Genomic DNA, 15,526 nt, shown 5'->3' on the forward strand with positions numbered 1-15,526 from the left:
ATAATTAATATTAATGTATTCTTATTATTATATCTGAGCTTTATTTGTTTATATTGTTTATATGTTAATATGTTAATAATTAAAAACTATATTTAAAAAAACTAAGGCCCGTTGATACCCTGGCATGTTGGATTGCTCTTCTCCCTTTCTTTATAGATGTCCAAGATGTTGATTACCCAATCCAGAGATGGTCGATCTTCTGCGTCGAAACATGCACAAGCCTTTCCAAATTCAACCATGTCACTATGTCTAATTGCCACTCCTACAATACGTATACCATAACCGATGGAATACACGTCACCGCTAACAGAATCGCAAGCACCGTCAATGTATTTTTCTGGTGCTACCTCTGGATGATTATCCATGTATTGAATTACTTCGTCCATCGATGAAAAAATTACCTTTCTGTTACCTCTTGGATATTCTACTCTGCATGCCATCCCGAAGTCTGTAAGCTTCGCTCTGTGGCTGGTTCCGTCGTGGTGGATCAGAATGTTTCTCGCAGCTACATCGTTGTGGAGAATCCCGCGTTTGTGCATTTCGTTGAGCGCAATGACAACCTCTGATGTCATAGAGATACATTCAAGCGCGCTCAAAGACGGCTGTCCGGTTCGCAATACATCCAGGAATGTGGTACTGGAAAGGCTGAAGGTATTTCCGATAAACTCCTGCACCATACAGCATATGTCACCTTGGCGGAAGACGCCAAAGACGCGAGGAACAGAAGGCAGATCGTCTAAAAACTTCATCACACGCGCTTCTGCCAGCATCTTGGCCCATGCATGATTAGGATTGCTGTAACTGTTCAAAAAAGCCGTCTTGACTGCGACGAGGTGATAGTGGCCTGGAAAAAGATCGGATGTCATCAGGTCAACGCGGCCAAAACTTCCCTGTCCAAGACGTACAGGATTACTAAGGTGGGAAACACTTGAACTAACTAATAACCGAGCAGGCGGCAGAATGTCAGCAAGTTTTATTGTAGCCTCTATATCGTTAAGGATGGGTTTAGGTGTTGAAGTGGTGGTGTTACTTTTCGAAGAACGGGACGAACCATTGAAGCTACTGGCAGGTGACAATGGCCATTGCGATGATAACGATGATGACACACTACAAAGACGTTTCCTTTCTGGTATCTCACCGGGTGATAACTCTGATGTTGGTTGTCTGAAAATGCGCTGGACCGGAGCGGTAGACGATGAAGATGATGATGACGACGAGGAGCTATAAACACGTTGCTTTGGAAGAATCACCTCCCCTGGTGATAGACCTGGTGTGGTAAGTATCTGGCCAGGAGAAAGCGCGAATTTTAAAGATGACGATTTGGATGACATTGGCCACAGAGACGAATGTGATCTTGATGACTTTGATAGAGACTTTGATGATGACTGTCGTACTGATACGTATACCCCTGGCAGTGATGCCGGTGATGCCGACACTGTGCCCGCTGATAGAGATGATGATGATGATAATGACGACGATGACGTTCTTAAGTTGCTATCCGATGATTCGTCACTTTTGATACACAAAAGATGAAGCACTGCTGCCCAAATCCTTCCAAATACTGACTTTCTTCTTACTTGCTGGGGTGCATCTGGTTGAGATCTACTTAATTTGGAAAAAAATTTACAATAGATTTATTCAATAATAATTTAATATAAGATCTGTATAATAAGATTAAGAATATGCTCCCCCAGCTATCTTGGTATTGGTAGGCCTTAGACTACAGTATATTATCAGGCGTACACAACTATAAGTAACCTTATTATTACTACTACTAGAGCTAGTCTTGTGTGTGGTACTTAGAACTTACGTAAGCTGTCTACTTCCTACTAGTAGTCCTAGACTACAGAGAGGCCCAATAGCTAGTCTAGTAGGCCCTTACGGCCATATCTTGAACTGTAAATCATACCCAACTAATAATAAATGTTTATGTTAGGTTAAGGCCGTAAGGGCAAGGGTCTATTATTATTATTTACTATTAGTATTACTGCTAGGGGAGGCTAGTTTAATAGTTAGGCTATTTGTAGACTAGACTTGGTGAATCTGGTAGACTATCTAGGCCTAATTAGTAATAATAAGTAGGCCTATTCTATGGTTACCGTATGCTAGTACTACTTACTACGCTAGCCTAGGCCTAGACTAGTAGTAGTAGTACTAGTAGTAGTCCCTAGCTAGCTAGCTAGCTAACCTCTAAGCCTAATTGATAGGCCCTAACCTAGCTAGGCTTCTTAGGAGGCCTAAAGCATATCATATCCAGTTAGCCTAACTAGTAGGCTCACCTCTATCTAGCTAGGCTAGGCTAGCTAGCTAGCTAAGCCCTAGTTAGAAGTCTAGCCTATCTATATTTTAGGTAGGCCTAGGCCTATCTTAACGCTAGCTAGATGCCCTACTAATACTAGGCCTAGTAGGCTATCTAGGCTAGGCCTACTACTAGACTAGTACTAGTCTAGGCCTATGTAGAGTAGGCTACTATTTACTAAGTACTAGACTAGGCCTAGGCATATTATTATTAGTAGGCATAAGCCTCTAGACTAGGCCTAGGCCTAAACCTAGGTCTAGGCCTAGCTAGCCTAGGGCCTAGGCTACTACTGTACTAGCCTAGCCTAGTAGGTTAGGCTAGAGGGGCCTAGTTAGGTAGGCATAAATTAATACTAATAATAGGAGGCCTAGGCTAGGCCTAGGCCTAGGCCTAGGTAGGCTAGGGCCTACTACTACTATCTAGGGCCAGGCCTAGGCTAGGCCTATAACAAAGTCTACTAGCTAGGCCTAGGCTAGCGGCCTAGGCCTCGGCCTAGTATTGGTATAAACAAACTCTTTTTTTTCAGAAAGTCCTAACATTAGAAAGGCCTAGCCTAGTAGGCTAGAGCCGGTAGTAGCTTACCCTTCTTCTTCTTGTGACTGGTCCATCATGATTCCTTCTTGTTGAAGCTCAATCGATTTGTTGGCCATACTTTTTGTGGTCTAACTCTTAAGAATCTTAGAATTTTCGAATTCGAATTTTGCTTAGCAACACGTTATGTGTAGACTGCAGCACGTTAAAAACAACTGGTAGAGAGAGAAATCTCAGGTTGTTGTCGATTTTTAGCTGGTCGATGCGCTGCTTATATAGATAATTTTGAGCGCGTGTGCGTTCACATGTTCGAAATGCATCTTTTTGTTCTACGCGCGGTTCTAACGATCGAAACGTTCTATGGTTGCCAGGATACAGTATTCGAAATTCCATCGATTTCCATTTTCAGTAGGCCTATTGCAAAAAAAAAAAAAACCAAAGAACTTTTTCAAAAAAGGCTTACGGAAGGTCTACCTAAATTTCCTAAAATGTTACCTGCTAAATAACAGTGGAACACATAATATTAAATAAATATGGCAGCATTGCACCAGGAGAAAGAAACGGCCGGATTTCAATTTCAGGAAGGTTGACCCCTTTTCTCGGTGAATCTTCTTCCGATTCAAAATAAAAATTGCACTCGGTCCCGCTTTCTTGAGTAAGTAGGCCTAGTTTAGGCCTGGACCTAGCCTAGTTTTAATCAATAATGCCTACTTTAAATAGTCATAATTATGTTTTGCCTAAAAATGTGAAACTTTTAATAAACAACGAAAATGAATAGAGAAACACTGTCCGAATGAATCTGTGAATGTGTTTGTCTTAAAAGTAGATTGCAATAATTTTTAAAGCTAGTGTATTGCTAAGTTCTAACACGCTTCATACGTATTGTTCTTTTAATTATTTTTGCTCTATTTAAAATTATTGTCTAAAATATGGCGTAATTTATTTTATTTTATTTAGTCAATTTCTGCCATATACAATACAAAAAAAAAGACAAAACGAAAATATAAAAGGCAAGAAATTGCCAAACAGGTGCTAAATTCCTATGGCCTACTAATCGAATATCATGCCTGTAGTTTTAAAACAGAAACGGAACATTTAGAGTAAACGGCTGGCTTTCTTGATCATACTCAGGGGCGGATTGCAGGACTATTTTAGGGGTTGCCTAATAGTCCAAGGCCGTAGATATCGAGTATTTGCGCCACAGGTCCGAACCATGTAAGGCCTGTGGGAAAGCGAATTTTGTAGGCTTATTAATTAATAATTAAAGCAAGTTAGACAAAAAATATGAAGCAGCTGCTACTAAATATTGAACTAAACATTAAAAAGTTAAATTGTTATTATTTTGAAATAAATGCTAAATAAGCATTTTCACTTATCCAATCTGTACAACACAGTGTTGCTTAAACCACCCTCCAGAGAAAACTGAGAAAATATTATCGAAATTTTCAGAAGCAATTGAATACTGGAGTTATTTCAGTTCGGAAATTCCGTAATTAGGCTACTAGCGTACTACGAACATTCGGCCCAATTATATACGGGACGGACGTAAGGAAATGATAAATAGGGTACTACGGAAATACTTTAGGTCTATGATGGGGAACTCCGGCAAAATGCAATCAAATCAACGACCCATATGAAAGGGCTTTCCACAAACACAGTGTGTAGTGGCCTTTCGTACCTTCATAACGCACACAAGCAATCCAAATAGTCAGAAAATTAGCATGTTCAGAAACATAAAAACTACAAAAAAACATACGCTAAACCGCCGGTAAATTGTGAGCGGTATTGTTGACTGCAGTGTTTAATTTTACGCTACCTGTCAATTTACAATGGATTTTCCAATCCCGGACTTCTATAACGTTTTTGGTTATTATTATGATGAAATTGGATCTAAATTTTAATTTAGTGACAGAAAAAACATTTAGTATGAAATTACCGGGCAACTGGAGAAACACCTGCAGCTGCGTCCGCCCCTGAAGCACAACGAAAACTGGGAATCTGGAAATTTCAATGTTCCAACCATAAATAATAATGTATTCATTGCTATCTACTTCATCTATTTACATGTATTAATATTTATTATTGATATTGTTAATCACGCATGTTTTAGTTGTTTTGTACTGTATTGTGTGTACTACTCAAGCAGGTGACGCATTATACCACCAGTGGGAGTAATGACGATAATTATAAAAGCCATAATAAATAAGAGAAATTCGCCTCCTCGACGAGAGAGGGCTATAATTCAGGATGCAATAGCTTGGTGGTTTTTAGATTATTGACATAATAATACGTTAATAAAACCTATTTAAAATCTACCTTTTCTAATAATTGAAGGATAATACCTGTGGAATAAATTCCAGAACGCAATTATAGGTATGTTTACAGTGAATTATTAGATTTACTTGTTATTTATCATCATACACTAACGTCAATTCAGGTCCGTTTGAATTTTGTTCCTAGCCCAACAGTCTGGTTTCCTCTCTCTCATCTCTCAGTACACCTGTGGTGATGTGACGTGATGTAAAAATATACTCTCCTGTTGGTTTACTTTAGGCTAGGCCGGCTTAGTATTAGGAAGGAGTAGGGGGCGCGCCTATGACATAAGTGTTTTGCCATGCCATGTTATTACTTATGTCTAGTAGGTCGTATTTAACTTGGCAACCAAAAATACTACTTGATAATAATAATAAATGGTAATGTATTTTTTTCCTTCAAATGAATGAGCCTTGATTGAGGAGTGCAGTTGTATTGTATGTAGTGGTGGTGGTAGCCTCTTCTCTAGTCTACTACTACTACTACTAGTGGCCTATAGGCCTAGTAATACTACCAAGTAGGCCAGTCACTCAGTTAAGTATCATTTAGTGTGGTAAAAAGAATTGACTTTGGAAAATTGGGACCTCCAAGTCTTATTTTAGGTCTACACAGAGTGTCAGTACAACGGTGATATTTATTTTTGTTGCCATTTTTTTTTTTCACCTAGAGCTAGTCCTGCAATACAGTACACATAATTGCAAATGCTAACTTTACTCCCTCTACCACTATATTTAGCCTTGACCGACCTAGAAGGGTTTATTATTTGGTACGTTCTTTTGAGTGATGATAACCAGTAATTATTAACAGCATTTTTAGCTAGCGAAACTCCAAACCTATTAAAAATCATTTGAGGACAATATTATTTTAATGAAAATGTTTCCATTCAGTTTTGTACACGAATATATTGTATGTACTTGAATACATGACATCAAGTAATCCACAACTATATAAAATATTTCATAAACAACAAATAAAACTACAGGAAGTTGAAACCTATTTTAATGTACTTAACTGTAGTAAAATTAGGACACATCAAGTACTATACATTAATCATTGTTCCAAGTGTTTTTATATAGATTGTTGTAATGTAAAACTGTTGAACTGTACACAATTAGGACAATGAGAAGGCTTTGTTCTTGTAAGTGCTCTTGGTATGCGTACTGTTATACTTTGTTCTGAAGAATTTAATTCATTGTTTTTTGGGGGAAAATAAGAAATTACAGACATCCTGGATATCAAAAACATAATTTGATTTAGTACAAAATATGAAAATTGTGATAATAGAGTTTTATTGTTTAAAGTTCCATTGTTTTTAGGTTTTAAAAGACTAAAGCTTTGTCTACACTGTCAAACTACTGTAATTTAATAATCATGTCTATAATAATTGTTTATGGACACATTACTTTTTATTTTTGTCACATACTGTAAAATTTGATAGAGCTTTACATTACGCTGGTGTTGAAAGAGATACTGTACTGTAATGTAGTAATAATTATGTTCAATTTTTTTTAATGATTTTCTTGAGGTGTTTTGATGATGAAAAATGTAATATTATTATTAACTGTAAATAAATTAAATTTAGTAATTTTAGTCATTAAAATCTTTATTCTGAAATCTGCATTCAAATGAGTACAGGTTTGATTATTGCAGCCTGTGTAGGTATAAGTAACTTTTCTACTGTATGCATAAGAAAATCAATACCAAAATTGTATGTGAACTTTACAGAAGCCATCGTAGTAATTTGTAAACACACTGTACAGCAGTCTCAGTACAGACTATTGTAGGTCACCACTTGTTTTGCTACACAAGCACAATCAGTGTAGTACTATAGTTCTCACTGTATGCTCCATATTGACATAAGCTGTGAGTTCCTCATATTTTCATTTCATATTAAGTATTGATCTGAGAATAATAACAAAAGCTTGTGAATATGGTGGTTACTTTAACAATGCTTTACCAACAGTGGGTTAGTTATTATAATTGATGGAAAAACATTGAGTAGTAGGACTAGTAGCAATAATGTTGAATATCTCATTATTTCCTTGTATAGTAATAGTAAATTGTTTGGTGATTTGTGTCTTCTAAACACCTTTTTATTAACTGATAATGTAGTCTACTGTATTTCATGCATTCCTACAGTACACCTACTGAACAGAACTGATAGCTTTATGCACCTGGATAAACCGAGCACAGTCTGTCCGAAGAAGAATTTCGGTTGAGCACTCTATCAGATAATGCCTGGTGTCATCTGCAAGCGTAAACCATCCTACCTGCCCCTCCCCCACAAAAAAAAAAAAAAAAAATCATTATCCAGACTAAGAAATCAGAACAAATTAACCAACAATTTAAGAGTACTATACTTTTTAATTTTCACTTCATTAATTATTTGTTATGCTTCTTTCATTTTCTGTTGATTGTTCAGCACTTAGAGAGGCACCCTGCATTTCGCGATACAGTATATACTGTACATTGAACATTATTATTAGTAAAGATTATAAATTGGTCAAATTTTCTTGTACAGTATTTAAAAAAACAATTTCTTGTGATTAAATTAAAATTAAGTGAGTCACTGTTCAGTAGCTTGTAGTATATCTTTTTAAAAAGAATATTTATATGTATGCTACTACGTAACTGTAGTACTACTACAGTAACTGTATACAAATTCCTGTAGTTTAGTTTGTACTCTGTACAGTAGTGTGTATAGTAGATAGGAGACAGTCTACTGTATTACAGAGATCAAAGTTCTTACAGCAAAACTGTAATTTGTCACATTGACGAAATGTTTCCTAACAAAAATGGCACTGTTAAAGTGTGATGAATGTTTGAACCTACACAGGTATTATGTATAGCTGTAATGTCAAGGTGATCATCACTGTTTGACTGACTGTTTACCACTCCATTCACTTGCTATAGTTTGTCTACCAACTACTGTACATAAAAAGGAACAACTGTTCTGTGAACTTCATAAAGAAATAGGTCAGACTGAATCTCAGTTGACAGTTCGCAATGCTTTTTTTTTATTATACAGTATGGGGTATGGCCAGTACAGTAAGCCAATTATTTATAGTTAATCTATAGTACTACTGTATACTTGTAAGATTACATGTACCTACTGTATTGTATGTACAGTAGCAATACTATTTTACAGTTGGCAGTGACTGTCGTACAACAGAATTAAATACCTACAGTAATGAATTTCTTAAGCCTAGAGTTTGTACAGGAGTCCCACATTTTTTGTGAATGTCCCACATTTAAGTTTATTTGTTATTGCTGTCCTATAATATATGCATGCCTATAGGATATTATGAAATGAAATTTTGCACAGATTTCTATACATGACATTGACAATGCAGTTGTATACTGTAAACAAAGTCACCATTTTAGAAAATAACCCATATATAGGTATACTGTAATTTAATAGCAATGAAATGGAATAATAACAGTGCCTGGTTTCCATGTTGTCCTATAACATCTATTTTTAAAAAGGTACCGGTAGACTAGAATAGAACAGAACACAATTTGGGACCTTAAGAATTTAAGTCTTTTTGGGAGTGGTTTGGTCTGGTTACTACAGTACAGTAAGTCTCTGTTATTTGGATACAGGTACTTACTGTACCCTAGTCATGACGGTGTACTGTACAGTCCATTTTAGAATCCTACTGTACATTCTGTACAGTATTAACAACTTTCAAGTACAGTACAGTAGTTTAACTTGGTACTTTCCTCATACAGTAAAACAAACACTAGAAGAAAGTAACATTTATTAACACGTTGATAAACACAAGGTTTGTGTGTTGTACTATTTGGATATTATAATCCAAGGGCAGCAGTGAACAACAGGCCACAATGGGTTAACTTCTGCATCCATTTGATGCCTGTTATTAATCAAGCTACAGCTGTATGATGATTGATCGAGTGGAAGAAATATTAATATAAATACAGTAGAAAGAAAGAAAGTACTATGAATGCCAAGTCATTGCTAATAAACTGTAAAGATTTACTGTGATGTCAAAACGATTCATTATATTGGATCTTGTAATACAGTAGCACCATTACCTGCAAAATTGGTGTTATTGAATGTTAGCAAGGATTTACTGTTCTTGTTTGTTCTCAATGTTATCCAACTGAATAGATTGACGATAGATATTTTATTTAAGGGTACATATACTGTAGTATACATTTGATTCATCTCGATTCTTGTATAATGTTAACATCAATAGAATTTGCCATACAGTACTATGTACTGCGTGCGTTGGTCTCTTTAAAGCCAAACGAAGCTGTATAATGTGATTGAGTGCAGGTAAAGCGTTAGAGCCAAAATTTGCAAAAACTAATGCAAAAGGAAAATTGACAAAGACAAGAGTGTAACATTAAATCTGTACGGATGTTTTTACCGAAGCTACAGTATACTGTGATTGAGTGCATGTGAAGCGTCGGAGCCAAAATGTAATGTACAGTACAATTTAAAGGAGAATTGACTTGAAAGCTCTCCTACCCCATCTGGCAAATCGCCATGTTCTCCCTAATTCCATTAATACAACTGTGGTTGCTCACATAAATAGCAAGGGGGCATGTGGTCCCCGACACTGTGCTACCACACATCGACGTTACTAATGTGGTGCACAGACCACAACGTAGAAAGCTCAGTGGCCCAAGTTGCGAACTTGGGAGCGGACACTCTGTCCCAACCCACATCTACGTCCTACGGAATGGCGTCTCCTTCCGCCGTTTACGGAACCACTTTAAGCGGCCCCACATAGATCTATTTGTGACGTCAGGCAGCATACATCTTCCGGCGTTTTGTAGTCGATATCAAGAATTGACGAAAACAAGATTGTAACATTATAACTGGTCTTGATTTGGATTTAACTTTACTGTATCTAATTATCTTTTTTTCTTCAGAATTTGCTTGATAATGCATTAAAACGATTATAAGATGGCAGCTGTAAGTGGAAATTTATACACGGAGTATCCCGGCAGGATGGGCCAGAAAATAATTGTTAATGGACAGATACCGTACCCATCAAATGGAAATGTGCATCACCACAATGGTTTTGATGACGGCCAGGTAGAATGGATTTTTTTGCCTTTTGTACACTCACAATGATGTGACTTACATTACATGTATAATCTATTGTTATTTTATAATAATAATTTAATACTAATAAATAGTGTATTAAATACTGTAGTCTAATTTCAGTGAATTTAAAAGAACATAAATTAGCTTGGCAGAGTGCCTAAGTAATGAGTTTAAATTTATTTGGTACGCATCAGGGAAAAATTTCATTTGAAAATTTTGTTTAGCAAAATTGCTAATCAAACTGATTTTTTAGTCAAGAAACATAGTTTTGTATTGTATTTTTTGCTACACAATTGTAGAAATGTGTAGCAAGAAGGTTGTTTTGTATAGCTTTTTGCTATGCTACACTGGCGAAATTATTCCCTGCGCATTAATTTTTTGTAAAATATAATTCGTTCTAAATGGCACAATACAGGTACTGTAAATTTAGATTACAATTTACATTTATCAAAATATTTTTTTTTAATGATTTATCAGTAATATCTGTCTGGAGTGGAAAATGTTGATTTTACAATATGTATAAGGGTGTATTGTTAAATTCTTAAAAGTCATGGCTAAATTTTGTTTTTGATTTTGTCTCTTTTGTTGTAGGATGAGGAAGAGTATGAGATATCAATTGGCATGTACAAAAGTGAAGATCGTTTTGGATTTTCTATAATGGGCGGCGTAGACGAAGGGTTCATTCCGAGGGTAGACGCTGTTTCTAAAGGTATGAGCCTAGTCAATCATTTCATTTTAATACAATAGTACTCGTAAATCAATTGGAATTTATGTCATTTGCTTGAAGAGATGTAATCTTTTTGAACTTTCGACATACATTTCACATTTATAATCATACACGGTTTAACAAGTACATCCTTCATGTACGCAAACAAGATCAATCAAAGATTAACGTTTTCATTCACTGCGCAGTGCATGAAAATCTGCTATAAACCGTCTGAAACATGCTCTACAGTAAAATCAAAAGAACGCGTATGTGCATTCTAATATATTTTTTTTGTTCAATTTTCGTATGATTATGAGGTGATGTGAAGTTTATGAGCCCTAAACAGTGTATTTATGATTTCCAGTTGTGAATAGTAACAATGTGCTTTTAGGAAATTGCACATACAGTACAGTACAGTAGATCCCATTACTAATGGAGTCATCTGTGGACTATGTCCTATTTACATGTATGACCATGGTAAACATTTTGGTCTTAATGTCTTCAATTGCTAACAGACAGATAGACAAACAAATAAACACACAGACTCGCAAGGTGATCGCATACTGTAACCTTCTTGGTGGAGGTAATAAATAGGTTCTTCCGTTATGCGGCACTGCTCACAATATCGTCCCAGCAAACTAGATAGACTTCAATGTATGAATTTTAAAAATAGTTTAATTTTAACACATGTACTACTGTACATATTATACTGTGTAGTATAAATTAATGATACAGTAAACTAATACTTGGACTGCTGCGAGAGTGTTTAATAGTTGACAGAATATTACTGTATAAGAAGGCCTGCCCACACAGTATCATTGCAATTAAAAAGATCATTCAATAACAAGACCATATACTGTGTACTGTAAGTGCAATGTCAATGAATAAATAAGCGTCTCATTGAAACAGTTCCACTGCAGTGCATGTAATTTCTCTTCTTCAAATCAAATGAATAATTATGATTTGGTGATAATGCTGTGAATTTCTTCCAGTTGGTTTACTGTTTTGTTCAAATCGCAGAATGATTTAGAATGCCAGCTGAAGCATAATAACAGTCACAAGAATGTGATGACAGTGTTACATGGACTTAATTAATTCTAACAGGTTTCCACTCTGCTGTTAAAGTTATTTATGACTCTGTCTATTATTATACAAGATCTTGTAATTGGTTCTTTGTATTCCAGATCTATAATGGATCTTTAGTATTCTAGAAGACTGGTTTCTAGTAGATGTCTAAAATAGTCGAAAACCTTCATTTTTTTGGCAGTAGAAATATAACCAATTTTTTAATAGAGTAGAACCCCTGCTTCTGTAAAGAGGAAAAATAGGAATGTTCAACACCATGACCAACCCCCTATTCAGGAGACACACCCTCTATACAGGAAACACACCCCCTATTCAGGAGACACACCCTCTATACAGGAAACACACCCTCTATTCAGGAGACACACCCCCTATTCAGGAGACACACCCTCTATACAGGAAACACACCCCCTATTCAGGAGACATCCCCTTTCCCTATTTAGGCCTAAAGTTGTCCCCATAGGGGTTCTAATCTAACTGGTTAGGTGGTGTTAAAATAAAGTCACTTCAATTATTTTACTTTTAGCAAAAGTGCACCAAGAATTTTATATTTGTAAACTTGAATAAAAAGACTTCATGCTCACTCCATGTTTTCAGTATTAGTACAGTAACTGTATTTTTTTATTTTAACCATATTTAATGAGGGTGATACATCCAGCAGTTGCTGATCATTTGGGACTCTCAGAACAGATACAATACACAAAATACAACAACAAAAAACCCAAAAAAGTGAAAGAAAAACAAAAATCAAAAAATTAAATTAATTGCATAAGAATAAAAATCTGAATAATAAGAAAATTTGGAATATAGAAACTAACTGATAATGTTAAATTAAGCAAAAATATATAATATACACAGCAGGCAAAGAACATTAATTCTATAAATATTTAGATCTAATATTTTACAATTTAAAATCTAGAAAGGGATTGCATAGTTTTGAGAAAAGTCATAAGTCTAGTTTTGAAAGAGGAAAAGGATAAGGAATTGCGGATAGATAGAGGAAGATCATTGTAGAAATGAGGGGCCTTGTAGCTGAAGGAGAGTTTGAAAATTTTAACTGTACTGTAGGTGGTTCAGGTTTTTTTTCTCTGTGTAGGATGATGTAATATAAAGGAGGCCCTCTATTGTCTCTGTTTCAACAATCACTAATAAATGCAGTTCATAAAAATTGGATGTTAATTTCAAGGTTTTTTAAAATTAATTATTCTACTCTCAAATTAATTGTCAATTTAATTAAGTCTTGCTAAAATCAAAATCAAGAATAAGTTAATTAATAAAGAGCCTGTTTAGGAGGAGAATATAGCTTTAATACTACAGTATTATTTTTAAGCACGTTTTTCCTTGCCAACAGAAATGAGTCCAAAAAAAAAAAGCTATCTTAAAACGACCTCTATAGATTGTTGAACTGAAAACATTCATACAGTAGTTTGCTTCCGCAAATGAACTGTGTTGTTATTGTGGTAGTAACAATTCTCTATATTTTTTTATTATAAATAGCTGCTACCAAAACCAGTTTTGAGGAAAACACTTCTTGTAAGATTTTTTTAATAGAATGAAAATTGAGCCAAAGAGTAAAATAACTTTTAATAAATAATAATAATATAATAATAATAAAATAGTATTTAGTTTTACTTACTTCAATTTTACACAACCACTTACCATACCATATTTATTCAAATATTGTAAACAACCACTTTACTGTACCGTATTTATTCAAATAAACGCCACCCTTTGAATAAACGCCTCCCTCAAATAAATGTCCCGGGGCCCTTATTTATTTCCTCGAATAAATACCCTGCCACATGCATGCATATACATACAAAACACATTACAATTTTTACTGTATTTTATCATGTCTCGATACTAATTATGTTGTATTTTTTTTATATCTAGGGGTTATTTATTTGATTATATTACATAGCCTATGTAAATACGCGAACGTGATTGGTTGAAACTGCATCACATGACTACCGCTGCGAGGATCGTAAATCGTATATATCCTCGAGAACGATGATATTGACTGTGTAATTTTCGCGTAATTATCGTGTCCCCTGTCATTAAACATAAACATTCTCGAGTTCGATGATATTGACTGTGTAATTTTCGTGTGGCAACACTCGCGTTTGCCGTTAAATAAACAAAAGTCATCTACTCGATCTTGAACTCGGGTGGAATTGTCACTCCATCACAAGACAACGCTTCAACCGCTGCGCCACGGAAGTTGCTTGAAGAAATTAATCTTCTAAACTATTTAATTTAAGCTATGCATACATAGCGCCCTCATTTGTTATTAGTCCACCCTAAATGTGATGAAACACATTTTGTGATTGGTCAATACTCACGGTAGTAACCTAGTAACTAGTACGCGCTGAACATCCGGTGATTCGGCTCCTCGAAGAGAAGAAGACGAATTGTTTAGTCTATATCGTGCCTAGCTTACCTGTATAAACTGACAATAGCCCGTGCTCTCCAGAGGGAGGGCTTAGATACGAAAGTGAAAAGTTCCTAGAACACCCCTGCATTATAATGGACCCGTCCGCAACCACACCCTCATGTGGGAACGTACCAACGTACCACCGTCATCATTTTCTTTCGTAACGTGAGAGCGTTACGTCGTATGATACCAAGTGTTAGGATTGTACACTGTACATACTATACAAAGAGTTCTATTACGCTGATTACTAGTTGACTTGGCCAGGATATTGAGTGTATTCCCACGGCCTGTTGCAGTACCAGCAGTTGATATTGTTCATATATCGTTGATCCGTTTTAAGTCGGGGTCTTCCTTAGATATAAGGAAGATTAAAAAGGAGAAAACAACACCCACTTCGTTGGATTTTAGGCCGGAACGGCCACGCTACCGGAAGACAAAGGAAAAGCAATTTGCATTGCCACCTGGACTGCCTCAGCTGAGGCGTGGACGCACTGTTGCGTGAAACAACAACAAAGCCGTCGTCAGGTTGTATTGTTCTTTATCTTGCTAGGTTGCGTTCTGTGCCCGGATATGCCTAAGTCTGAATGTTGGCAATGCAGGGGCCAGCGTGCGACAGTCAAGTGGGACCGCCACTTGCTGTGCATTCACTGCCGCACCTGTAGCCAGGAGTCGCCGTTGGGGCGTGCGCGGGTGGTAGACCCCGCACCCGTGGAGGTTTAGGTGGAGCCCCCGGCCCCGCTAGTAGAAGAGACCGCGCGCTTGCAACGGCCGCTGCGCCTCCACCGCAGAGTGGTACGCAGGACGATGGTTTGTTCCCACCCGTACTGGAGGCCATCGCAGCAGCGGTGCGAGCTCTACCGAGGGAGGTTGTGCCCTCGGCATCCTCGCTTAATTATCCTCCTGTGCCAGTTCTGCCTCCGCAGTACTTTCAAGGTCGAGGGACGCACCCATCGCCGGATGTCGGTGGGTACGACAGTGACAGGACCATGACCTCGCTGCCTAGTGAGGATCGCTCCGAGGTTGCACAGGGTGGAGACGGTTTGCAGGCTCTTGTCAATCGTGTGGTTCCTGCTGTACTTT

The 15,526-nt window shown here is 36.7% G+C and overlaps 1 protein-coding gene across 2 annotated transcripts in view; it reads left to right on the plus strand.

Annotated features, from left to right (window-relative positions):
* The first annotated feature begins 5,087 nt into the window (after positions 1 to 5,087).
* Positions 5,088 to 15,526, plus strand: part of LOC140060754 (protein PALS1-like) — a 59,755-nt gene continuing 49,316 nt past the window's right edge. For both annotated transcript variants that reach the window (XM_072107091.1, XM_072107092.1), the window contains exons 1-3: positions 5,088 to 5,203; positions 10,046 to 10,211; positions 10,815 to 10,932. In XM_072107091.1, the coding sequence (XP_071963192.1) occupies positions 10,080 to 10,211; positions 10,815 to 10,932 (250 nt within the window). In that variant the 5' untranslated portion in view covers positions 5,088 to 5,203; positions 10,046 to 10,079. The remainder of the gene's footprint in view (positions 5,204 to 10,045; positions 10,212 to 10,814; positions 10,933 to 15,526) is intronic.

Source organism: Antedon mediterranea, chromosome 10 (assembly GCF_964355755.1).
Source record: "Antedon mediterranea chromosome 10, ecAntMedi1.1, whole genome shotgun sequence".
Classification (NCBI taxonomy): Eukaryota; Metazoa; Echinodermata; class Crinoidea; order Comatulida; family Antedonidae; genus Antedon; species Antedon mediterranea.